This window comes from Hypanus sabinus, unplaced genomic scaffold, assembly GCF_030144855.1.
Source record: "Hypanus sabinus isolate sHypSab1 unplaced genomic scaffold, sHypSab1.hap1 scaffold_93, whole genome shotgun sequence".
Taxonomy (NCBI): domain Eukaryota; kingdom Metazoa; phylum Chordata; class Chondrichthyes; order Myliobatiformes; family Dasyatidae; genus Hypanus; species Hypanus sabinus.
Genome location: NW_026781783.1, coordinates 957,238 through 984,811, shown reverse-complemented (window position 1 = coordinate 984,811; position 27,574 = coordinate 957,238). Strand labels below are relative to the sequence as shown.

The window sequence follows — 27,574 nt, the reverse complement described above, 5'->3', positions numbered from 1 at the left end:
GGCTTAATGAGAAAATAAGGAGACAGGAGATCCAAGGGGACATTGCTTTGTAGAATCAGAACTGGTTTGCCCACAGAAGCCAAAGACTGGTTGTGGACGAGTCCTATTCTGCGTGGAAGTCAGTGAACAGTGGTGTAGCTATGGGACCTGTTCTTGCACCAATACCCTTCTTGATTTTTATAAATGCTCTGGAGGAGGAAGTGGAGAGATGGGTTAGTAGTTTGCTGATGAGTCAAAGGTTGGCCGTGTTGTGGATAGTCTGGAGGGCTGTCAGAGGGCACAGCGGGACACCGATAGGATGCAAAACTGGGCTGAGTGGTTGCGGATGGGGTTCAACCTAGATAAATGTGAGATGGTTCATTTTGTTACGTAGATCAGATACCACAGCAGAATATAGTTTTAATGGGAAGACTCCTGACAGGGTGAAGGATCACAGGGATCTTGGGGTCCGGGTCCATTCGACAATCAAGATGCTGGACAGTTTGACTCTGTGGTTAAGTAAGTTTGCGGAGCATTGGCGTTCATAAATCGCGGGACTGAATTTCGGAAACGACAGGTAATGTTCCAGTTACATTGGAAGCTGTTCATACCCCACTTGGAGTATTTTCCTAAGTTATGGTCGCCTTACCACAGGAAGGATGTGAAAGCGTTGGAAAGTGTTGAGAAAAGATTTACAAAGATGTTGCCTGGACCAGGGAGCATCCCTTATGCGAATAGGTAGAGTGATCTCGGCCTTTTACCCTTGGTGCGCTGGAGGATGAGTGGTGACATGATTGAGATGTATAAGATTAAGAGATATTTTCTTTTTATCCAGGGTTTTATGGTGCTTGGATGTAGGTACAGAGATGACATGTTTTTTTTAATGTAGGGAGTGGCGTTTGTGTGGAATGGGCTGCCGGCGACGATGGTGAAAGAGGATACATTAGCATCTTACAACAGACTCCTTGACAGGTGCATGGAGCTCAGAAAAATAGAGAGCTACCCAGTTAACCCTAGGTAATTTCTAGGATAAGGACATGTTCGGCATTTCAGAAGAGATAACAGATGCATTGGTCGTGACCTTACAAGAATCACTTGATTCTGGCATGATGGTAAATATCACTCTAAGAAAGGAGGAAGGGAAAGGAGAGAGAGAATTATAGTCCAGTTCACCGATCCACAGTGGTTTGGAAACTGTTGGATTCTATTATAAATGATGATCCGCCGAGGTACTTGGAAAACAATGATAACGTAAGTCAATGTCAGCATGTATTCTGCTGAGGGAAATCTTGTCTGATATATATGTTAGAGTTAGTTCTTCGAGGAAGCAATAAGTAAAGTGGAAAAAGGTGAGGCAGTGGATATTTACTTGGACTTTCGATGTCATTTAATAAGGTGCCACAAATAAAGTTACTTAACAGGATTAAATTCCATGGCGTTTAGGAAAGGAAAGGAGACGGATAACGGAATGGCTGATAGGTACGATGCATCGAGTGAGAATGAAAGCTGCCCTTTCTGATTAGTTGCCAGTGACGCACGCTGTTCCTCAAGGGTCAGTATTGGGACCGCTGCTTTTCACATTGCTTTTAGTGATTCAGATAATGGATTTGATGGTCAAAGCTTGCTGATATTAAGAAAGAGGTGTGTCGTGGTAGGTAGTGCTGAGAGTCCAAATGTATGATAACGCATTTCGAAAAAAAGGAGCAATATGCTGACTATTATCTAATTGGGGAGAAGTTTCAATCATCAGAGGTGCAGAGGGACTTAAGAGTACACGTGAAAGATTACCAGAGGTTAATTTAGAGGTTCAGTCTGTGGGAGCAAAAGACGAATGTAATGTTGACATTTCTCTGAAGTGGAATAGAATATAAAAGCAAGGAGATAATATTGTACCTTTATAAGACACTAGACAGACCGCACTTGAAATATCCCCAGCAGTTTTAGCCCTATCTCTCTGAAAGGGTGTGCCCCTATTGTAGAGAATGCAGATGAGATCGACAATGATGATTCCGGGAAGGAAGGTGCTAACATAAGAGGTGTGTCCGGCAGCTGGATCTATACTCACAGGTATCACATTGAAATCTACTGAGTGTTGACGGGACAAGATAGGGTGGGTGTGGAGAGGATTTTCCTATGGTGTGGGTATACAGAAGTAGATGACGCAGCCTCAGTTTTGAGGGGCGCCAGTTTAAAAGAAGGGTACAGAGGAATATGTTCAGCCATCTAGTAGTAAATATTTGTAATGATATGCCACAGACGGCGGCGGAGGCCGAGTCGGTACGGAGAGTTCGGGCGGAAGCTCATCGTTACTTGATCAGACAGAATATTAAACGATACGGCCAGAAGGCAGGTGTGTGGTGGAGACTGGAATCCCAGATCAACCCTAATAGATGCGTAGCAGATTCCATAGAACCACAGAACACTGCAGAACAGTACAGGCTCTTCTGTGCTCCATGTTGTGCCGGCAATATAATCCTTAAAAAAAAATACTAAACCCACCCTACCCCATAACCCTCCATTTCTTCTTTCATCCATGTGCCTGTCGAAGAGGCTCTTAAATACCCCTAATGTTTTAGACTCCACCACCATCCCTGGCAACTCATTCCAGGCACTCCAACCCCCTGTGTAAAAAATCTAACCCTGATGTCTCCACTAAACTTCCTCCCTTAATTTTGTACATTTGCCCTGGATGTACAGTGTCCTGAATGGCCTAATTCTGTTGCTATGTCTTATTTTCTTATGCGATAGCATCGAATTTACCCACAACCTGCTGCAACTTTCAGGACGAAGCTATCAAAACACAAAGTGCAGCAAAATATCACTGATAGAACAAATATTACATTCCCAAGTCATCGTAGTGACGGCGAAAGTCAGTCAAACAGGAAGAAATCTATCGATCACTCTACATGAAAATCAACTAGAAGGTACGACTCACTTTTGCTAGATTCATCTCATGATGACGTAAAACGACACCATTTTAACTGGACGACAGCCTGAGACCGGAATCAAGCCAGAAGAAAAAACACAGTGAGATCTTTTCGAAGCGTGGTTTTCTACAGACGGATCCATCAACAGACACATCGCCATGGATCCGATATATGAAAGCTTAGGAAAAAATGATCACCCACGACGTCAACAATCAGCAAATCGCTAGTGACCTCGAGACAAATATTTTTAACGGACCCCCCCCCCCCGTAAGATAGCCAATTAGAATCTTCTGTTGGTAAATGCTCATAGTTTTGAATTAGACAATCAGATTAAGATGTGTAGTCAAAATCCATTCGGACCCCGAAGGAATACATATAAGCCCGTATTCTGAAGATACAACACTCCCAAGGTCGCACTGATTATGGCTTCTCTGTTGGAGCCGAAATGTCTGCAAACCATATAGAACCATAAAACATTACAGCACAGAAACAGGCCTTTTGGCCCTTCTTGGCTGTGCCGAACCATTTCTCTGCCTAGACGCACTGAGCAGAAAAGTTTGCCAAGCACTGTGATCAACTGAACATCCAGGCATCTTATATCTCACTGTCACAGTGATCTGTGGTGCTGAAATCTCTGTTGCTGCAGATTAAATGATGATGGTAATTAGTTCGTGTTTTCTTTAAATAATCGTATTTGAAGTCGGCAATTTGAAGATGCTTGTGGAATGGAAGGTATACTGAATAATGCACTGATTCGAGCGCTTGACTATAATCAGCCGCTGGCATTATACGGTCAGGATTGTGGCAGAATGGAGCTCCCTAGGAGGTAAATGGAATGAACGGCATTTGACTGTTAGTTGTTTAAGTACCGGGAACAGGATTTTGACACTAGTGCAACATGGGACCGCTACCTAGAGGTATTCTGAAACATACACTTCCACCGTTTTCTTTTTTCGAATCAGCAAGTTCAGATCACCCCTAAATTGAAAAGCCTTCCGGTCTTATCGCCAGCATAGGGGATTGATACGATTAATATGCATCGCATTTATGCCCACGAGCATGTGTCAATTTATACAAAATATAACTGAATGCACCAGTATATAGACAACCAATCTCATCCCATACATTGAAACATCAAGACTAGAGTTTCAGAGAAACTCTATGGAATATAACAAACGATTAATGTTGGTTCAGAATTAATAGCACAAAATTGATCTCTCCTGGTAACTAGACATACTGATGCACAAATATAAAAATTCCATGGAAAACGGTATTAGTGCACGAACAAAAATATCACCAAATTATTTCATTAAAAGATGTAGCGAAAATTATTTGAAATAAAAGTCAATTATTTCCGTCGTATTTGAACGTTTATTTAAGTCCTTATCCCTAATGGTTCCGATCAGAAATAATGCCAGGCGTCAGTACCATCGCTTCGTTTTTTCACTTACTTGCAAATTTCTTGTTTCAAATTCCCCCTACAGAATCCCTTCCTTGAGCAACTCAATTTCCTTTTTTTCACAGCATACAACAAAGAACATAGATGTGCCCAGCATGTAACCCACTCTTTACACTGCATATAAATTCCCCAATACATCGCACTCAATTTTTCTAAGCTAGAAGTATCTATTTAAGAGTGTCTTAAAAGACCCTATTGTGTCCGCATCCAACACTGACAGTGCATTCCATGCACCCATCTCTCTTTGTAAGAATCTTATCCCTTACATCCCCTCTGTATCCACTTCCAATAAACTTAAAACATTTCACTCCTAAGAAATGACCCAAAATATAATGTCTATAAACTTTGTATGCACCTCAATCAGGTCACCTCTCACCCTCCGTCGTTCCAAGAAGAAACAGACGAGTTCAGTCAACCCACTCTCATAACGCGCACTCTCCAATCTAGGCAAAATCCTCGTCAATCTCCTTTGCACACCATCAACAGCATCCGCATTTACTCTGTAGTAAGCTGACCAGAACATAACAGAGTACTCCAAGTGGGGTCTGACCAAGCTGTAACATTAACTCACGGTTCTCGATTGTGCCATTGCTTTAACCTAAAACATCATATATTGAGATCTGAATGGATGTCTGATTTTGGAAAGTTGGAAAGGATTAACAATACTAGCAATAACATAGAGGGAAAAAGTGATGGGTGTGGGTGGGGTTGTGGCAAGAGAGAGAGAGAGAGTGAGAGAGAGAGAGAGAGAGAGAGAGTGAGAGAGAAAGCAGGTAGAACCCTTGGTACTTAATTGTAATCAATTGGAAAATGGTCTAACTGCCAGGACGATCCTGTTCTGTACATATCCCAAATTATCGATAAATCGTTGAAAACATTGCAGCAATTTCGTAGTTCTAGCGAAGCAGAATTACTGCTGAACTTCTCTGCGATGTTTGCACATTTAGTCCAGATAATTACGTTTTTATTCATTCGTGCTCAGTTTTCTTTGCACCTTCCCAACTTGTACTAGCTACTAAGTTAATTGAGTGCAATAAATTCGCTCGTATGCTTTAGGAGCGGAGATGCCGGAGGTGCTGTGGTGGGTATATAAATTGGAAACACTGCAAGAGGGGATATGATTATCAACATCTATTTGATTAAACAACTGGAGATATAAATAATTTAGCAAGTCTCAGTGTGTCTAAATGTATCTGTATATAATTAATAACCACACAATATTACAAATTAAAATTTCCAGTTTTCCAAGCTATTCACCTGAACACAGGACGCCGACGCCAATGATGTCGGAGGAAGTCCGATTCAATATGGATCTCCTGCAATTTTGGAGATGCGATTCGCTTCCTTCACACTGAAGGTCGGTCACCCAGACGGGCCCTTCTTTCCCTCTGTGCCCCGAGGCGATGTAGGAGGATGTGGCCACACCGCAACGCAGTTGCTTACAGACAACGTTGGCTTCATTGTTATTCCAGAAGTTATCCTGGATTCTGCTCCATCTGCCGTTATCATAAACCTCCACCTGGCCGTCGCAGCGGCTTCCCCCTTCGGTCAGCCGCAGAGACCAAATGTCATCTACAATATGGATGGGATTGTGTAAAACAGTTAATAATTAGCCAATGTATCCCAGATACGTTCAGCTATTAGCGGCAAAAATTAGTATATACACTGATTTCCTACAAGGCAGTCATCCCAGAAGCCATTAAACCTCTTTTCTCAATCCGCAGGATAAAAAAAAAGACACGCACAGAACTGTCTCAGGTGTCAGTACACTCGCCGAAAATAAAGGAAGCCATTTATTTTTTTATTATCAGTCATTGTTTTTTTTTCAATGGTTTATAATGAGTTAACTCTCCTGCAAATATTACATCTTTATTTTTTCAGATTTTAAAATGGTACTAAAAAATACTATCTTAAAACAGTAATTGACATAATTCTCTGCACTTTCAAATATTTCTCCTCACATTTTGGTTTTATTCGCCGTGTACTCAAGATCTGGATATCCACAATAAAACAGTCAAAATTGCAAACAGCGATTGTTGCCACCAAAAAAATTAGATTCGTGACATGGTTTTGCAGGAAATTTTTGGATACACCTGAATGAAAATTTGTTTATTTATTTTTTTGTCTCTGTTATGGATATCTCTACGACCAAAGAAAGGTTTCATTCAGACAAATGCTTCAACAACTCACCGGTGCAGATCAAGCTGGCGTCATCTCCATGCGAACAGCTGATCTGACTCCACGCTGAGACTTGACAATCAGCTAATCGGGACTCATTGCCTAAACAAATGTAGTCATCCTTCCACATTGGCCCGTTTCCTGTGCCAAAGTATGCATCTCTGGGAGTTGCATTTACTGCACCACACTGTAGCTGTTCACAGACCACGGCAGCATCTTCCAAGCTGAAGTACTCATCACAAAGTGTTCCCCACTGGTCCCCGTGCTGAACTTCCACCCGGCCGGAACATCTGTTGTCCCCATCAACGAGCCGTGCTACATCATTCCCTGTTTTATTAATAAAAGAAGTCAGTTAATTAATGGCGACATAAACTAATTAAAAAAAAAAATTGCACAGGATAGGACCGCCATCCAGTGCGTCTGCTCGGCAGAGACTTGCGAAAATAACAGAGTACAGCACAATGCAGACATGTTATTTTTTTTTAATCTGATTGACCCGCAATCATTTTTCAAATGCATTTTTAAGTGTTGTGAATAATCTGCTTATACCACGACAGGAATCTCGCGTTTTTGAAGGTTTTTTTGAACAGAATGAATACCATTGTTTCAAACATTGGGTCATGCAGATGAAGAAGGGTTTCCTTGCCTGATTTCTATACTATACTGCTGATTCTGTTGATCGTTCAGTTTGATGCCCATCACTCTAAATGTTATATTCTGTCGAAGTTGAAAATACCATTATTCAGCACCATATTCGACCCATGAAGTTGTTGCCCACTCAATGGCTGATATGAATATGTATTATATTTATTTATTTTCGTATTTATATGTAATATTTGAGGATGGATCATGCATTCAAATATTGAGCACTCTCACAGGACATTTTCGAATTTCTTTTTCGTTATTGACGATTAAATTGATGTTTGTCTTTGCCTGTGGTGTATATTTTCTTTGCACTTTTCCATTATCTGTTTCCATGTTTGCTAATTTCACTGACGACTCATTTATTAGGTTCATAAGCAACTTTCAAGCTGTTAATCACGTTAAGTCTCAACAAATGACCGCTGATGATTAAAAACTATGTGAATTCACAAACTATCTGTCGTTCAACTAACAGCTGTATAGCTCATATTTTATTTATCTTTCTGCTATTTTTTTTATCATGTTACAGTCATTATTTCTAAATTTCTAGCAGTAAAATCCGACGCTATTGCAACAAGTTACCTCGCTATAATCATTTATTTTCAATACTAGTGCATATGCATGCTTCGAATTTGTGCGGCAAAAAGAAAGGTTTGTATTTATCTACAGTTCCACAACAATTTATCTGCGTGATTCCGTTCAGAAGAAAGGAGAATTGTTTCGGGCAATATTCAATAATCCATCAACGTATCACTACTGAAATAAATCATATTTAATTGACGTGTTATTAGAGATAGCCGTTATAGAGCTACAAAACCTGCTTTGCATTTTAATTTTTAATCAGTTTTATGTCTGTATTCAGACATGTGACAAAATCCGGCATCATTAAATTTATTCGAATTATTAACTTGCACGTTAAGGTGTATGGTATAATTTGAAAGGCGTGCTGAGTCAATTTGCGACATGTATTTCACAGTCAATTTCTAAAGGAATATACTAGTTCGCATATTTTATATATTTTCCACTGCAATAATATATTGCTTAATTTATAATAACGATGCGTGACCAACTATTTTCCTACAAACATAGAAATGCGTATGTCTCTGCATGTTTTGTGAACTTAACGCAACTTAACATGCACGTTTTTGTGAGCGTGTATCATCGTGTATAACGCCGGCCATTAAGTTCCCCGCTGAACCAAATTTCACGTCATTAAGGGCAGTCAGTGTCTTGATGCAGAAGTAAATTTGCCAAACTACAAACTTCCAGGCTATATGATTTTAACAGCGTAATTGTTACGCTTTTGTTTGTGATTTTTGTTTCAACTTATTGAAGTCTTCAAATATCCTGATTTTTTTTCGTCGAAACCAAATTGAAGTCAAATTTTATTTTATTCTTCCGGCACTTTCACCCTCTTAATCTGTCAGTCAATATCATGAAAATCATATCGAACAGTGCACCGCTGATGCAATTTGCAAATCGCTAATGGGAGAATTGTCGATACCAGACACCTGGATCCCAGGTACTCACCAGAGCAGATCACACCAACATCATTCTCATGGGTGCAACGATGAGTTCCTGAGGAAAATGGACAGTCCCATATACTCGACTCATTACCCTGACATTCAAAGGCATGAGTCGAAACAATTCCTGTTCCTTCTCCAAAATAAGCTCCTCCCCGCACAGCAACAACGACTCCGCATTGAAGCTGACTGCACACCACGTTGGCATCATTCATATCCCAGTGCAGATCACACACCGTTTTCCATGTTTCCCCAAATTGCACTTCCAGTCTTCCCGAGCATTCATCATTTCCGGACACCAATCTTGGAGCTCGGTGGTCTGAGGAAAAAGAACATTTAAACAATATGCAGGGAATTCCTATTGTGTTCATTGTATATAAATTCCCAATTGGTTCTAAAACAGATGGCATGTTTTTTCCCATGTCCAAATTTCATAATGGGATATCGGAACTACCTTATTTACCTTCTCTCTTTGTCATTAATTAAGGCTAGATAATAGATTCTTAACACGTTTAATAGTTTTTTATATCTTTTACTATAAGAAATTATATTATATTTCTTATGGTATGATACCAAAGGCATGAAAATATCATTATAATTAAGGGAAAAAGTTATTATTATTATTGCTATTATTATTATTATTATTATTATTATTATTATTATTATTATTATTATTATTATTATTATTATTATTATTATTATTATTATTATTATTATTATTATTATTATTATTATTATTATCATCATCATCATCATAATCATCATTATTTTTCCAGATACGGTGACGTCTGTATCGGAATTCCAAAGGCATCCTTCATTTTTTCTCAAAGAGAAAAATGGAATTGTAAAAAAAATATATACTGTAACCTCCCCCATCGTCGCCCTATGGTGGTATTAAGTATTCACTGAAAAACGTGTGTACAAAAAAATGAAGTAAGCGTTATATATAGGGGATAAATATTTCAAACATGAAATAAATCTGATGAAACTATGTTACTTTTTTCGACGAAGAGATCATGGTAAAGTTATAAGTCCACATTCATTATTTCTCATTCGGAATTCTATAAAGGCGAGCAATGCAAACACGGTAATTAAGTTCAGTCAAGACTGACTGCATATTGTTCTGGGCTTGATGGGAAGAAGAATCGCCTGTTTAACCGACTGCACTGACATTCAAAGAAATAATGGTTGGCGAATTTTGTCAATATGGTTATATTCAATCCACCTTCATCAACCTTTTGCCTCACAGGTAGATAGGGTACTTAAGAAAGCTTATGGGGTGTTAGCTCTCATAAGTCGAGGGATAGAGTTTAAGAGACGCGATGAAATGGTTGCAGCTGTATAAAACTCTGGTTAGGCCAAACTTCGAATTCGATGTCCCGCTCTGGTCGCCTCACTATAGGAAGGATGTGGAAGCATTGGAAAGGGTACAGAGGAGATTTACCAGGATGTTGCCTGGTTCAGAGAGAGAGTGATCAAAGATTAAGGAAGCTAGGGCTTTACTCTTTGGAGAGAAGGAGGATGAGAGGAGACATAATAGAAATACACAAGGTATGAAGCGGTATAGGCAGAGTGGCAGCCAGCGCCTCTTCCCCAGGGCAACACTGCTCAGTACAAGAGAACATGGCTTTAAGGAAAGGGGAGGGAAGTTCAAGGGGGTTATTAGAGGAAGGTTTTTCATACAGAGAGTGGTTGGAGCGTGGAATGGATTGCCTGAGTCAGTGGTGGAGAAAGATACACTAGTGAAACTTAAGAGACTACTGCACAAGTATATGGAGGAATATTGGATCAGGTTTTGAGGATCAGAGGGACGAAAGGCCTGTAATGTGCTGTACTAGTCTATGTTTCTATGTTTTCTACAAAAGCGCAATTCCAAAAGATTTTCGAACATCTTCCATCTGTACATTTTTACTAGTCCCTCTGTCATCTTATATGTTGGGTTCATACCTACGGCGGCCCCTACATTGGACAACAATGCAGTGCTGCTGTTCCCTACCGTTGAAATTAGGGAGCGCTGAGGCTTCATTTCCAACATATGACTTTCGTAACTTCTTGAATCTCAAAAGGGACGCTACGCAAAATTAATTTTTATGCCTCCCGTCCTAAGTATGCACACGACGCTTTCCACAGACATCGCTCCCTCCGTAGTTCCTTTCTCCAATTATGCCTCCCCTCTAATCACTCACCGGGCATTTATCCCTGCAAGCAGTCAAAGTTCTGCACTTGTTCATTCACTTCCTTCCTCCCCTCCATAATAGGTTAGACCGAGTCCTTCCAGGTAAGGTAACATTTTCCGTACGAAATGCTAAGTTCGTCTAATGTAACTATTGTTTCTATGCTGCCCCCACTACATCAGTGAGACCTCATCAATCTGCAGCTCATTTTTCTCTCTCACAAGCGGAACTTCCCCATAGGCCAACAGTTTAATTTCGACTCCCCATGCAATATGACGGTCCATAGCTCCACTTGTGCCACGATGTGGACACACTCGGGTTGAAGTAACAAAACCTCATTTACCGTTCTTGTAGATTTTATGCCGATGGCATAAATATGGTTTCATCCTTGGAGTTAAGAAGTCGCTTCCCCTCCCCTCGTCTTCAATTCCCCACTCTAGCGTCTTATGGCGTCTCACCTACACAGCCCTTTCCCTTGCTATCCCTCCTCTTTCATTTCTCTGAACTGACACTACCTTCTTGTGACAGATTCCTTCTACGCATCTCTATAGTTTTCCCACACACCTGCTTTCACCTACCAACTTCAAGTTATATTTCCTCACCACCTCCCATCTTTTCATTCAGGTGACTGCCCCTTTCCAAACTGTTCTAAGAAGTGTTCTCCGAATCGTTTACTCATTTGCATGGATGCTGAGACCCTGTGCTGTGTTCCAGCAGCGTTTTTGTTGGCTACTGTAGATTTCCGGTGTCTCAATAGTTACATTTAATGCCACGGAAATGTGGACAATATACTTCTTGAAATTATCGTTCTTCGCAAAAATCGACGAAAACAGAGGAGTGTCCTAAAGTCTAAATAACAGTTAAAACGTTGAAACCCCGAAACACATCCAGCTCCCCCTCCCCCGCACAAGCAGCTGCAACGCAGCGATAACCCCACCCACCAACAGAAAAAAACATCAGCAACCTCTATCGACCACTCAACCGTGCAGCAAACTATCAATAAAGACCCCAGACATGCAGTTTCCCAAAAACGACGTACAGCCGATAATGTGTCATATCACAGGCTCGCTCTCTCCCTAATTAGGGAACAAAAGGTGTCGGCGTTTCACAGTGAGAGGGTGACATAACAAACAACTCGCTGACTTACGGTTTTAGAAGTTTGTTGTTTCGCTTTTCCCGAGCACTCCGGCTAGCGAGTCGGCAGCAGAAAGGCGCTGCTTTCCGGACAGACAATCCACGGCAGTTAACCCGCTGCCGAACTTGTTGACTATGCAACATGTTTTTAATATGCGCTATAAGGTAATATCTCAGTCTGCTTTAGTAAAAATTAGCTTTATCTATTGTCCAAAGAGTGAGGGAGACAATGACGAGGGGGTAGATAGACCCTCACCTGATGGTGAGACACTGGGAGTTTATTCCTGGAGTGATGGAGATCGAGGGGAGAGTGAGGGAGAACATGACGAGGGGGTATATCGATCCTCACCTGATGGTGAGACACTGGGAGTTTATTCCCTGGAGTGAGGGAGATCGAGGGGAGAGTGAGGGAGACCATGACGAGGGGGTAGATAGACCCAGACCTGATGGTGAGACACTGGGAGTTTATTCCTGGAGTGAGGGAGATCGAGGGGAGAGTGAGGAAGACAATGACGAGGGGGTATATAGACCCTCACCTGATGGTAAGACACTGGGAGTTTATTCCCTGGAGTGAGGGAGATCGAGGGGAGAGTGAGGGAGACAATGACGAGGGGGTAGATAGACCCTCACCCGATGTACAGACACTGGGAGTTTATTCCTGGAGTGAGGGAGTTCGAGGGGAGAGTGAGGGAGACAATGACGAGGGGGTAGATAGACCCTGACCTGATGGTGGGATACTGGGAGTTTATTCCCTGGAGTGAGGGAGATCGAGGGGAGAGTGAGGGAGACAATGACGAGGGGGTATATAGACCCTCACCTGATGGTGAGACACTGGGAGTTTATTCCCTGGATCGAGGGGAGAGTGAGGGAGACAATGACGAGGGGGTAGATAGACCCTCACCTGATGGTGAGACACTGGGAGTTTATTCCTGGTGTGAGGGAGATCGAGGGGAGAGTGAGGGAGACAATGACGAGGGGGTATATAGACCCTCACCTGATGGTGAGACACTGGGAGTTTATTCCCTGGAGTGAGGGAGATCGCTGAGAGAGTGACGGAGAACATGACGAGGGGGTAGATAGACCCTCAACTGATGTTGAGACACCGAGAGTTTATTCCCTGGAGTGAGGGAGATCGAGTGGAGAGTGAGGGAGACAATGACGAGGGGGTAGATAGACCCTCACCTGATGGTGAGACACTGGGAGTTTATTCCCTGGAGTGAGGGAGATCGAGAGGAGAGTGAGGGAAACCATGACGAGGGGGTAGATAGACCCTGGTGAGGAGTGTCCGTGGAATATCATTCTGATGCTTTTCTACATCCTGTCAAGATTAATAGTAACATTCACATATCACGTCCATTATAATTGAAATAAAATTTTAGAAGTGCATTGGCATGAAGATAGCGTACTCAACAGAATCACGCTCGAATCCTCGGCCAACGATGCAAGTATACTATACCAATTTCTAATTGGCATGTCATTGCCGGTAAGCAGAGTACTCACCCCGGGTTCTCTATGTTCAGCAAAAGACCTCAAGACCTATATATTAACCCGATATGTTCGGATGTCTTCTTATTTCGTAAAACTTAACACAATGCATTTGAGTTAAATTCTTAAAGGCATTCATTTCCGCACATTACCATTTGATCTAATTCCAGCTGTAACTGCAGGCAATATTCTTAACAAACCAAATGATCAGTAATAGGATGTCATCAACAGAGCTATTAATCATGAAATTTGGATTGTAAAGCAGTTCGTTCAGCGATACGACAGACGCATGGAAAATAATTTTCCTCGGTCGCAAAACTGAAAGACAAAAACAATACCTCAGTATGACTCTCTGTGTTCTATCAACAACAAAGTTTAGTGTTGAAATAGCTACCCCAGCAGCGATACCACATGAGTTAACTTTATGGACCAAACTTCCATAACTTTAATGCAGGAAGCATATACCGCCTTGCCTCGTCGATTCTTTTGTTTAACTTTTCGGAAACCTCAGTTTCATGATAGATGACACCTCGAGGAAAAACGTCAAAGCGCATAATACGAAATTCATACAAACACTCACATAAAATCCACTTCCAATATTGCACATGTAGCACGCTGTACGACTTCACTACTAAGGCTAATGAAATGGCTTCAGCGTAATGTTCTGCTGTTAAGGTAATGGCTTGTCTGTAGCAGCAATGTTTATGTTATGACTGGAGATAAGGGGACTTTGGAATTCAGTGGCAGCTAATAAGAGATTGTTGCTGCGTCTTCTGATTGTGGAGGCAGTTGTTCTCGCGGGCTTTTGCCAGAGGGCAAGAAAGGGATGAATAGAGGAGACGCGATTGGGGAGATTCGTTTGGCCGCCAGACGGAGTGGACTCCGAGCGGGCGTCCGTAGGTGGGCGGCGCTCGGAGAAGATCGGATGGTTGAAGGAAGACTACTGACTGAGCTCCAACGATTGTGCACAGATTGTTTAATAGGATTGGCACTCTTATTCTTCTATATATTGCCCCTCTACTAACCACAGAGTCAACGTAAGAGTTATAAACTTATCATTTAATCGCATATTGGGTACTGTTTGTCATTCGGAGTACTGATTTGTAACAGGGGACACATCACGTCACATCCTCCCAAACGAAATTTACTAAGTTTGGATGGACTGTGGGGGTGGGGGGAGTTATCACCCCCGAGATCAAACCGCTCGGCGAAGCGAGTGTTACACACCTTTCATAGAGTTTACTGTTCTCAATACTTGGTTGTCATTGCAGTCAAAATAAGTAAACGTATTAAACTCCAAGGATCTTCACCCGCATCTCCTGTAGCTAACGAAAATGCATTTATCTCGGCCAGGGTTTAATATTTCTGCATTTGTTTACCACGACCTTTAGGGATAGCATTCCGAAATTGACAAAAAAATAGTTTGCAAGATATAACCAGATCAGAAGAGGTAGATTTTGTTGTTGTTTTTTTTTAATTTTGCAGAGAATAGAGGTTATCTGGAAGAAGCTTTCACATGTTGACATTTTCCCTTTTGCAGTGCATTCAAGATGACATTCAGAGTCTGCCAGGCCAAACATGTCCACATATTCACATAAGATGAAATATCTGTCGCTGTGTATTCTATAGCATTGTTAAGTCCGACCATTTTGCCCTCTTATAATATATATACATTATTCAAACCACGGTTCATCTTGGGTCACACGTTGGCGTAGCATTTACTGTAACACTGTACAGCGCCAGTGATCAAGATCCAATTCCCTCCCGGTCTGTAAGGTGTTTCTCTGTCCTGCCAAAGACCGTGCAGGCTTCTTCAGGATGTTCCGGCGTACTCGCATTCAAAATATGTTCAAGTTATTCAGGGTTGGTGAGTGGTGAACATGCTGCTTTGCATCATGGCCGATGTTCATCTTCGACTTATAAGACGCGTTTCACTGAATGTCCCTATGATAGAATGTACAGATGACCAACAGAGAAACTCTGTATTCTATTTTTTACCTAATTTATTGAATATAACGTTTTTCCAGGTTATCCAATCTGTCTCCTTCACTAAACTGCTCATTTCCTAGCAATATTTCTGTATCACAAGTGTGGATTAACCACAACTGTATGAAGTTCTGATTAGAGACAATATTCTCTTTGTATCCATATCCTGTTGTATTATATATGAGATATCTATCAATTTCGCTTCCTCCATACAGTTGATAATCTTACGACAAACATTTATTTCCTAGTTATTGATACACATCGTACACAACAGAAGTTCAAGCACCACCCTCTGGATGCAACATTGCTCACAGATTAACAATAAGACAAACATTGCTCTATCATTGGATTCTGTCTCCTGCAGCACAGCGCAATATCAAAATGATTCAGCTTGCCTTGCAACCCGTGTGCCTCACCTTTACGAAACCATGTTATGCAAATCCCTGTGCAAAATGTGTTTAATGTGCACTGCTGTGTCATGAACAATATTCCCTATTACTTGAACAATTAATCAGGTATATTGGAAACACGGGGTTACCCCATCACAACGTTATACAGAATACGCAGAATCAGACCCTGCCTTTCCAACAATCTTTTTTCCCTAGTGAATACCAATATCGTCCTGCGAAGTATCTGGCAGTTGACGACGTTAAGAGAAGGCAGAAATGGTTCCAGACGATGGAAGCCCATCAAGCCAATGCAATTACCAGTTTTAGAAAAAGTTATTTAAAAATTAAGCACTGTTAAAATTAACTAAATAGTGGTTAGTAAAATCGAAGAATTATATTGAAAAAAAAATATCGCTAGGCGGTATATTACTATATATTAGGTATGCTGTCCGGATTTTATGAGAACAGATTCCCTTGTCAAAGGCGGAGAAATCACTGAGTATGTAAACCATAGTAGGGCTCAGTTGTACAATTTGCTACCGTGTAAACCGAGCTTGCTTCATGGGATTTGATGGAGAGATAATTGCTTGACCCCTGTCATGAAGAATTGATTTGAATAACTGTCCAACCATTAAGTCTTTCTCACCGTCTACTGCAGCGAGACAACTGCAAGGATCTTGTAAGCTGAAAAAGTTCTAACATCAAGAAGCGGGTACAGCAGCCTGAAGGCTCTCACTCAGCGATTCAAGAGCAGCTTCTTTCCATCTGAATGGTCAATGAGCCCATGACCACGACCTCACTATTCATTTTCTGCTTTTGCACTCTTTATTGAAATTAACTATTTCATACACACACACACACACACACACACATATATATGTTTTATATATACATATATATAACTCCCGGTGAATCCCTTGTTTACTGTTTCCTGTTCAGGCTATCCACAGCATTGTCCCGAAATGGAACGATGTTGTTCATATTTTTTCTCTATACAGGACTGGTGATTAATTCAACTCATCCGCCGGTTTAATTTTGTTCAAGTTTCCTGAACTTCCGATAGCTTTTGATCCTCTCAAGTGTGACAATATCTGGGAATAATATTCTATGAAAAAGTTATTTCTGAATTGCATTAACGCTATTTTTTTAAGTTTTCATACACTGTAGTTTCAATTACTGGTTGTGCGAGAACATGGCAGTTACACAACAGCAAAACTTGCTTGCATTTGAAATTTAAAATGCAACGCTGCAGTTTACACAAATCTGAACCGAATAGAAAAGAACACAGAAGCACACAGATGGCATCATCAACGCAAAGGGGAGTACACGCACGTTCTGAGGTCGAAGGTACTTCGTTATAACTAAAAAGACAAACTTTGTAATGATACCAAGCAATAGCGATGGTCTGAAATCATGTTCATATTTTCTCACTGAATGAATGTGGAATCTAATCCGGAGGAACGTTGGCATCCAAAATGCCGTGAGTGTGATCATAAGACCATAAGATATAGAAGCAGAAGTAGGCCATTCTGTCCATCAGTCATGACTGATCCAGTTTTTCCAGTCATCCCCACTCCCCTGCCTTCCCCTCAAACCCTCTGATGTCCTGACTAATCAAGAACCTACCTACCTCTGCCTTTAATGCACTCAATGACTTGGTGTCCACAGCCGCTCGGAGTAACAAATTCCACAGACTTACCATCCAGTGTATCCGTATCTCCGTTTGAAATCGCCCTTCAATCTGCTCAGGACTTATAACATTCCGAATGTTTCTATAAGAACATCCCTCATTCTCTGGAACTCCAGGGAGCACAGCCCAGGAGCTGCCTTTCAATTCCTGGAATCATTCTCACGAATCCTCTCTGAAACCTCTCTATAGTCAGAATATCGTTTCTAAAATACGGAGGCCGAAACTGCGCACAGTGTACTGTGTGGTCTGCAACCAACTTATAGATCCTCAACATCACATCCCAGCTCTTATATTCTGTACCTCTGGAAACGAATGGCAAAATTGCATTTGCCGTCTTCAGCACCATCTCAGCCTGAAGGTTACCCTTATGGTATCCAGCACAAGGCCTTCCAAGTCCCTTTGCATTGATGCATTTTGAATTCTCTCCCCATCTAAATAATAGTCTGCCCGTTTATTTCTTCCCCATACACTCTCCAACATTGTATTTCATTTGTCACGTATTTGCCCTAAGTCTGTAAGCTATCTAAGGCTCTAAGCACTACACGCTCCTCCACCTATCTTTGTATTAGCGGCAAATTTAGCCAAAAGTCCAGTAATTCCATCGTCCAAATCATTGACATACATCGTAAAATACAGCCGTCCCAATACCGACCACTGTGGAACTCCACTGCTAATCGGCAGCCATAAGATCTGTTTTCTGACGAACAGCCATGCTAGTAACTCCAATGTAATTCTATGGCTCTTATCTTGCTAAACACCATCACGTGCGGCGCCTTGTCAAAGACCTTCTAAAACATTTCTACTACATCTCCTATGTCTACCCTGTTTCTAAGTTCCTCAAATAATTGCAATATTTTAGTCATGCAGGATTATTTTACTTTCAATAAACCATGCTGGCTTTGGCCTATCTTCTGCTTCCAGGTATTCCGTAATCTTATCCCTATCAATCAATTCCAACAGCTTCCCAACTACTGAGATCGGCTAACTAGTCTCCGATTTTCTGTCTGCTGCCACCCACCGTTCTTAAATTGTGACGTAGCATTTGCAATTTTCCAGTCGTGCGATACAATGCCCGAACCTTTCGATTCTTGAAAGATCATTGTCAAAGGCACCGCAATCTCCCCAACTAATTCCTTCAGAACCAGAGGGTGCATTATATCAGGTCCAGAAGATTTATCCTCAGCCATTAAGCTTCCTGAGCACCTTTCAGTTGTAATTTTCACTGCACATACTTCACTTCCCCGACACTCTTGAACACCTGATATACTGCAGATGTCTTCCACTGTGAAGAACAATGCAAAATACGCATTTAGTTCCTCTGCCAACTGTGTGTCTCTCAGGACAATATCTCCAGCGACATTTTCTATTGGTTCGATATCTACCTACAACTGTCTATACTTTTCAATTCTTAATAATGTTTTAGTATATTTTTTTGATATTAGTTGCCACCGTCCTTCCATACTTCATCTTTTCGTTCCTAATGACCTTTTATTGTTTCCTTCTGCAATCTTGATCTTCGCTATAGCTTTGACCGTTGACCTCTTTTGGTTTTACTTCGGCTCCCACTTCACTTGGCAGCCAGGATACTGTCCTTCTTCCATTCGTTTTTTTTTTCTTTTTTGCCATATGTCTGTCCTGTCCATCTCTCATTTTTCGCAGAAACTCCAGCCATTGCTGTTCTGCTGCCCTTCCTGCTGGTGCCCATTTCCAGTCACCTTGTTCTGTTCTTTTCTCAAACCATTGTAAATTTAATTACTCCACTCACATACACAACACATTGGGATTTGGTTATCCTTACCAAATTGCAAAGTGAACTCCATCATATTCTGAACTCCTTTCCCTAAGGGTTCCTGAACCATAAGCTCTCTTATCACCGCCAGATCATTGTGCAACACCCGATTCAGCACAGCCGATCCCACAGTGCGCTCATCAACAAGCTGTTCTGAAAAGCTATCCTTTAGGCATTTCACAAATTCCCTCTCTGGAGGTCCAGTACTGATCTGGTTTTACCAATCCACTTTCATGTTAAAGTCCCCAAGCAACATCACGACATTACTCTTGTGACACTGCCTTCAGAAATCTTTTGCTGCAATTTGTAGTCCACATTCTGGATGTGGTTTGGAAGTCTTTGTAAAACTGCCAGTAGGTTCTGTCATACGGGAGGCGTCGGGAACGGACACAGATTTAAGACACAGACACTGGGGTACCAGGGGGAGGACTAGGTGTATCAGGAAAGCAAGGGAAGTGGGGTAGAAACGACGCTGGACAAGACAAAGGCTCTGGACGAGACTAGGATGCAGGGCCTGGGCTAAAACTAGAAGAGAAAAGTGGGACCTGGGCGAGGATCCAGGAACTGGGAAGCTGGACAAGGACTCCGAGCCAGAGACGCGGGACCCCCGGGCTGGACGACTACATGAAGCTCAGACTAGGTCTTGGTCGAGGGAGAGCAAAGCAGAAGCGGGGAGCGGCGTAGCTGGACACGGACCCCGGCTGGACGAGTCCAGGACTCAGGGCCTGGGCCACGACTTGGACACGGACTGGAACTTCCTCGGAGCCTTAGACACTGACGGGAAACTCCTCAGAGCCTTGAACACGGGCTGGGAATCTCCACGGAGCCTTGGTCACGGAGCACAGGAAAACCGTGCCTTGGACTGGAGCACAGGAACACAGAATACAGAGCCAATATCCCTCATTAGGAACAGGGGGTTTGGCAGGGCTTTACACAGAGTAAGGACCCCTCCTTGGAGAGAGGACGCAGGGACGGGACTCATACACGGACACTAAACACAGCGACACAAAGGGACAATGCAAAGTTCAACGATAGGTAGTTCTTTCTGTTGGTGTGACAAGGCTCCAGTCTCACTCCGACGGCTGAACTTGACAGCGATACAGGCGATAACGCAGGCGAGTTTGCCGGCAGGTCTTCAGGCAAGGGTAGCCGGCAGGGCTACAGACGTAGGAAACTTTTCAGCCTCAGGGTAACGGCAAAGACGGCCTGACTTACCCCACGGAGGCAAGGGCAGGAAGGGTCACATTACACCATAGGGTAACGTCAAGAATATCCTGACTTACTCCACAGAGGCAAGGACGGGATACCGACAAGCCGAACCAGCAAACATACTCGAGACCAGGATCACTTTTATTCCAGCCACAATATGACAATCCGGTGCCTGATTAAGCACCGCTGAAACAACAGACAGCCAGAGGAGTCCACGGACCGGACCGTAAACTGGAATGCGAACTTTAGGGAACGGACCATGACAGGTTCCTTTTACCCTTACCATTTCTTAACTCACCCCAGAGAGACGATGCACCTTTCGAAACTGTATCATCCCTTTCTAATGATTTAATATTATTTCATATACACAGGACAACTGCACCTGCTCTGTCCACTATCCAATCCTCCCGCCACACCATAGATCCTTCAGAGATGTCAGGGCAGTTTCCTAATCCCTTACTTCCTACAGGACTCATCACATTGTATTCATATTTCGCAATTTGCTGAAGTTTACTGACAGCTTCGAAACAAGACGGAACGCAGGGGGGACCAGCAACAGCTGTGGTGCAAGAGAAATTGCCAAAATATCGAGTTTGGTCTATGTTAGTCCTGACGACAACATTTTGTATTTTCTTACCCACAGATGTCGCTTGATCCGTTCAATCGTTCTGGTGACTGTGCCGACTGTCGCGCATTTACGTTTTCATGTGTGTGTTTGAAATCAGAATGCTATCCCAACATGACAGTAATAATCTCTGCAGACAGATTTAATACCAGATCTGTCGCAGCGAGCGGTAAGCTTGTGTTATTTTGATTCTCGGACAGCCCGGATCAATAAAGACAGGGTGTACCCAGAGAAAAGGGGCTCGATTTACCTGCGCAGATAACTCCGGCATAGTCAGGCCGAGGATGGGTGTAGAAATTCCATTCTGCTGATTCACATTCCCGCAGTGCAGCCTCAGTGCCGTCGCAGTTAACATTATAGGTTATAACTCTGTCAAAAACCTTTCCAAAGTGATATTCGTTTGGGGCTTTCAGCGCGGCGCCGCAGCTCAACTCTCTGCACACCACAGTTGCATCCTTCATATCCCAGCCCAAAGCATAGACAGGTCTCCAGTATCCCTCATGGTTCACTTCCAGTCTTCCGGTGCATGGACTGCCTCCTTTTTCCAGTCTCACCTTCCTACTTTCTGGAATACAGCAAAGATTAAACGTTAACACAAGAGTTTTAAAATAGGCTAGAAATGTTGAGAACAGGCACAAAATGCTGACGGATCTTTGCACATCAGTCAGCATCCACCGAGAGGAGCAAAGCACACAAAATACGACCATTGATTGTTCACGCTGAGGAATGGCCCCAGCCCGAAGCATCGATTGTTTGTTGATTTCCATATATGTTTTATTTAGATACTGGGTAACTGAGATCACTGCTGGGGGAAATATGACTTGTACCAAAGTGCTGGGTTGCCCCTGAACCCGAAGGGTGCCGATATACTCGCGGTGAGATCATTGGCTGACTGCTAGGAGGCAGCGAGTGGGAAAAGCCGGTTCAGTTGTCTGCCATTGTCCAGTGGTGTTTCACAGGGTTGGGTTTCTGGAATTGCTCCTGTTTACGCTGCAGGTCAATGATTTAGATGATGAAATAGATGGCTTTGTTGTCAGGTTTGCAGATGATATCAAGATTGGTGGAAGGACAGGTACTGTGGAGGAAACGTGCAGGCGCAGAAGGACGTCGACACATTTGGAGAATGGAAGAAAGTGGGAAATGAAATACAATGATGGAAAATGTATGTTCATGATTCTGGTAACAGAAATAAAGTTGCGAACTATTATGTAAACGGGGAGAAATTCAAAACAAAATCTGAGCTGTCAAGGGACCTGGAGGTCCTGGTGCAAAGCACCCGGAAAGGTTAACTTGCAGGCTGAGTCGGTGGTGATTAAGACAAATGTATTATTTTGCTCTAGCATCTTCATTTCCAGACGACTAGAAAATAAAAGAGCAGGGATGTGATGCTGAGGCTTTATACACGCTGGTGAGGCTTAACCTTGAGCACGGTTAACAGTTGTCTGCTCGCATTCTGTGAAAAAGATACGCTGGTTTTGAAAAAGATTCAGAAGAAGCTGTGACGATGAGTCCTCGAATGGAAGGAATCTCACAGAAGAAGGTTTAATCCCACGGATCTGTACGCGTTGTGATTTGGAACGATGGGGAGGGGATCTCAGTGAAAATTTCGGATATTGAAAGCCTAGTCGGAAAACATGTGAAAAGGACGTTTCTCAAGTCGGAGGATTCTTGGACAGGAGGGAACAGCCTCACGAAAGGGGGACGTCCATATAGAACAGAGATGTTGAGAGGCAGGTAAATCTGTGAATTTATTACGAAAGACAGCGCTGAAAGCCAGTTCGTTGGGGATATTTAACACAGAACTTGATCAGCTCTTGATGGACACGGCAAGAGAATTTACAGAGAGAAGTTGGGGGGTGGGGTGTAGCTGAGGAAGGGAAATGATCAGCGGTGACTGAATGTGCAGCAGACTCATTGGATCAAATAGTCTAATTCTGCACCTGTGTCTCATGGTATTACAGAGAATTTCTCTCCAACCACAGATGCTGTTCGACCTGGTTATATGATCGTGTAGTTGTGCAGACTGACAAGTATGTTTACGCTGTTTAACATCAGTACAGGATACGCCGAGTACGTTTTGTTCGAGTATTGACAGTAGTGATTTGCCGGAGGACAGTAAAATCGCGGGACCGTTGATATAAAAAGATGACTTTTACCTTTACAAACAACAGCAGCGTCACGACTGTGTGAATAGCCCGTGTCACCCCATGGATCTGATTTACACTCCTGAAGAGCGGCCTCGCTCCCACTGCACTGAAAGTTTGTCGTGAAAACAGGTCCGGATCCTTCCCCATAGCGACTACCAGCATAGGCTTTCAGTGCAGCGCCGCAGCTCAGCTGCCGACACACCACACTCGCGTCCGGCATATCCCAGGAGTTACCATCCACCGTCCCCCAGTTTCCTTTGTACTGAATCTCCAATCTCCCATCACATCGAGTGCCGCCATTCACCAACCTCAGCTTCACGCTTTCTGGAAAATATCAGAAAATAACCACCGACGGTAAACAAAGGTTGAAGCTGGGGGCAATTGGCGCTTAGCGCATCGCGTTCGCTACTAAACGACGCCTTTAATTTCCAAATTCTGCATGCAAAACGTGGGATCAAGCGGGAGGTCAGGTTAGGGAAACCCCTTTTGAGCTCCTGAACGTGACAGAAAGAAAAGAAACTAGTTGACGACTGAGAGCTGGAGGCAGTCTGTCGTCACAGGAGCAGATTCGGGTCGCTCCCCAAAAGACAAGGTCAAATGCATCCTTCGGAGAGCGACAGATCTGCTATTCTGTCATTGTCCTACTGAACACAGTCCACATTTATTGTGTGATAGAAACCAAAATTTGTTGGAAAGAGTAGAACTGAGACTTGGCGTGTCGTCAGCATCAGCAGTAAGAGGATGATTTTAACAATGAAAGCTTATTTAAGCCTGGGGAAAAATAAGGTCAGGGAAAGTACTTTCTCTGTTATCTGCACTGCCTGGAGATGACTGATTATCGTTCCAAGTAAAATAAAATCCTATTTCCTGACAGGAAAGACACTGGCAGGCGCAGAGGAATGACTGACAGGCAGCAGGTAGCGTCTTGGAATAAAGGGTGACTTTTATTTTGGCTGCCAGTGGTGATCCTCGTGGACCAGTATTGGATCCGCTACTTTTTACATTGTTTGGCAATGAATTAGATAATAGAACTTATGACTTTGCGGCAAAGTCTCACGATGATACGAGGATAGTATGAGGAGCAGTTAGTGCCGAGAAAGCAATGTGATTGCAGAAGAACGTAGACAAATTGGAAAATCGGGCAAAGAAGTGGCTGATGAGACATTATGTTAGGAATTGTATGAGAATGCATTTTGGTAAAATGAACAATGGTGCAAATTATTATCTAACTGGTGTGATAACTTAAAACTCAGTGTTTTTTGCAAGACTCGTGCAAGGTTCCCAGAAGCTTAATTTACAGATTCAGTCTGTGGGACAGAATGAAAATAGGCCTTTATTTCAAGGGCATTAGAATATAAAAACAATGAGGTAATACTGAGCTTGTACAAGACACTAGTGAGGTCGCACTAGTTCTGAGGTCGCACTAGTTTTGGGCCACATATCTCAGAAAATATGTGTTTCCATTAGGGAGATTTCATATGAGGTTCACGAAGGTGAATCCTCGCGAAAAATGGGGTAAACCTGTGAGGTGTGTTTGGTTGGTTTCAATCTGTATTAACTTAAATTGAGAGGAATGCGGAGGAGCAGAATCTCTTTGACTCCAACTATATGTTTAACGGACTAAGGTGAACGAGGAGAGGATGGTTACTGTAGCGATGTATCTAGTACTATAGCGTAAAGCCTCAAAATTGAGGTGTGATGTTTTGAAAGAGAGGTAAGAGGGGATCGTTTTAGCCAGACGGTAGTAAATCTCTGTCCATGCTCTGCCACAGGCTTCGGCAGAGGACGTTCTTGGTTATATTTAAAGCGGAAGTTGATAGTTTTCTGATTAGTCAGGGCATCAATGGTTATGGCGAGAAGGCAGGTGTATGGGTTCGAGTGTGATCCAGAATCAGATATGATGGAACGGCAGAGCAGACTCGATGGGTGGAATGAACTAATTCTGCTCTTATGTCTAATGATGTAGTCACCTATCAACTGGAGTTTCAATAGAAATTAGCTGAATCACCCAGCCCTCCGCGCAGTGAAAAGTTAGCAAAGTTACCTGACGGTTCTGGCTGACAATCCCCGACGCGGCCTGAAATGAGAAATGCAGAATTAAATTTGTTTGTGAAGTAGTGGGATTAGGTTGTGTGGTCGCAGGATGTTAGGCGGGATATTCAACAGAAGAAAAATAAAGTCAAAAACACAAGACAGATTAAGATGCATCTGCGGACGAGTTTATTTGTACTTCATTTTTTTTCATAGATGTTGCGCATTCTGCCTGAATGCTATGTGGATTTCCCAATTATTTGTTGCCCCAGTTTCCTTGGGTGTTTCCATTTGATACGGCAGTCAAGTATTAAACATTTTATACAAAGTACTTGAAACGAGGTAAGAAAAAAATAGTCACATTTTACACGAGAATCTAAATCAGGGAATAAGAATATAAATTTCAACTTGTCCCTAACTCTGAACCGTCGCACCCATGCACTAATCACAGGAATATGAACTGCAAAACAAAATGTTTAGTTGCATTTTTCCTGATACGCGATAAAAGGGAAAGCTAAATATAAAATGTGATACATAATGTAATATAAGATCATAGATAACGAATCATATTCCATCACTGTATGGTGGATTAAAACTACAAATCTTCGAATGATTGAAGAATAAACCAAAATTATTCGTAAATGTTCACTGTATTGCAGAATGATTTCAAGGATGTAAAACATTTCGAAAATTTAAGTCTATATACATTTTTCAAATTCTTTTACTTGAATATGACAGGTGGTGGCAGAAAGGGCTTAACTAAGAAGTAACAGTAACACGGTTGTGCACAAGCCTTCATCCAGGAACAACGGCAGCTTTGGGTTCTACGCACATTCACTGAGTTAATCATTCCAGACGCCGATGAGTAGATTCCTAACATCAACTTATCTCCAGTTCTAATCAACTCCTATTTATAATCGGTTTGGAATATCATTTCCAAACAGCCGCTGGTTTGCAGAGGGAAATTTCGGAGACGATACATCTCCCTTAGTGTAGGTGCTACACTACACTGTTTCAGAGTGACCGTTTCAAAAAAAAACCTCATTAGGAGGTAAGTCCATGTAATTAATGAAAACAGTTCTCTAACGTAGGCGATTCCAACGAGAACTTGCTCAAACAATGGAATTTAAAAAAAAAACATTTTCATTGAAGCTGAAAGTAAATAAATCTCACTGTTCTATTTTCATCGTCACGAATTCGGACAAATCTGCCTGATTCCAGATCCATTCAGCCATTATACTCTAATCATACAAACAAATTAAGCTTTCCTTTACACGGGAAATTCGTTGGGGAAATATATGTTTCAATGTATCAACATTGCGTAATCATACAGTTATTTCTGTGTTTTCCTTTCCATTCCACTCAATATTCATTAAGATTGCTATAAACGTGCGCATGTGAACGGTTTATTAATAATAAACTTCATTGCCCAATAACATCCATATTCTTAATATACTCACTATTCCAGATATGCATCATCGTCAGTGCCACAGCAGTGTGCAGCATTACTGCGGTGGCCATTTGGAAAGGTATCTCCAGAATGTTAAATGAGCCGGTACTGCAGACAGCGAAGAATCTCTCCAAAACCTTTTCACGCTCCACTTGATCTGAACTTTTTCATCCCCGAGTACTCGGTATTTCTCTCTGAACTGTCAAATTTCACACAGTGAGTTGTGAACTGCAATTTGCTGAAACGCACCAATGAGATAAATCTTGCCCTTTAATGGACATGATGGGGCCATCTTCTTTCATTGGCTGTGAGAAACCAATAAGCTGTGAAAAACTGAAAAGGCCATGAATCACCGACCCGATGTGTGGATCGAAACATATCCTATCCTGTAACTTTGTTGGAGAACTGGTGAGCTTTCTCTGAGACCAGATTACCCAACTCACATTTTCCTAACACCCTGTTGTTGGGCACATTGACAATTTGCTCAACGATCCGGTCCCGACTCATACTATCGTTATTTGCATGACAATACGACCTTGTTGAATGCTCCTTTAATTTATGTTCCCTGCTGATCAACTTCCGGTGCGGAGATCGGGGTGGGGGTTGCAATAGAAAAATACTGCATTCTGTCGTCAATTTGTCCATCAGTGTCTCAAGATTTCAGGCGGAATATTTTATGTTATCTCCATGCAAAATCACCAAAGAAGTGATAAAACAGTGTTATATACCATTCTCTGATGACACATCGAATTATCTG

General features: G+C 42.3%; 1 protein-coding gene and 1 long non-coding RNA gene across 2 annotated transcripts in view; both read right to left on the bottom strand.

The window, feature by feature from the left end:
- The window catches only part of LOC132390501 (deleted in malignant brain tumors 1 protein-like), a 37,463-nt gene extending 13,907 nt beyond the window's left edge, over window positions 1-23,556 (bottom strand). The window contains exons 1-4 of the mRNA XM_059963115.1: window positions 23,346-23,556; window positions 21,440-21,754; window positions 6,556-6,870; window positions 5,623-5,937 (exon numbers count right to left, since the gene is read on the bottom strand). Coding sequence (XP_059819098.1) covers window positions 5,623-5,937; window positions 6,556-6,870; window positions 21,440-21,754; window positions 23,346-23,556 — 1,156 coding nt within the window. The remainder of the gene's footprint in view (window positions 1-5,622; window positions 5,938-6,555; window positions 6,871-21,439; window positions 21,755-23,345) is intronic.
- On the bottom strand, window positions 23,554-27,002 carry LOC132390499 (uncharacterized). Its single transcript, XR_009510925.1, has 3 exons — window positions 26,828-27,002; window positions 25,381-25,413; window positions 23,554-23,660 (listed from the first exon to the last, which is right to left on the bottom strand). It is a non-coding gene; the product is annotated as an uncharacterized LOC132390499 (long non-coding RNA).
- Window positions 27,003-27,574: the final 572 nt, after the last annotated feature.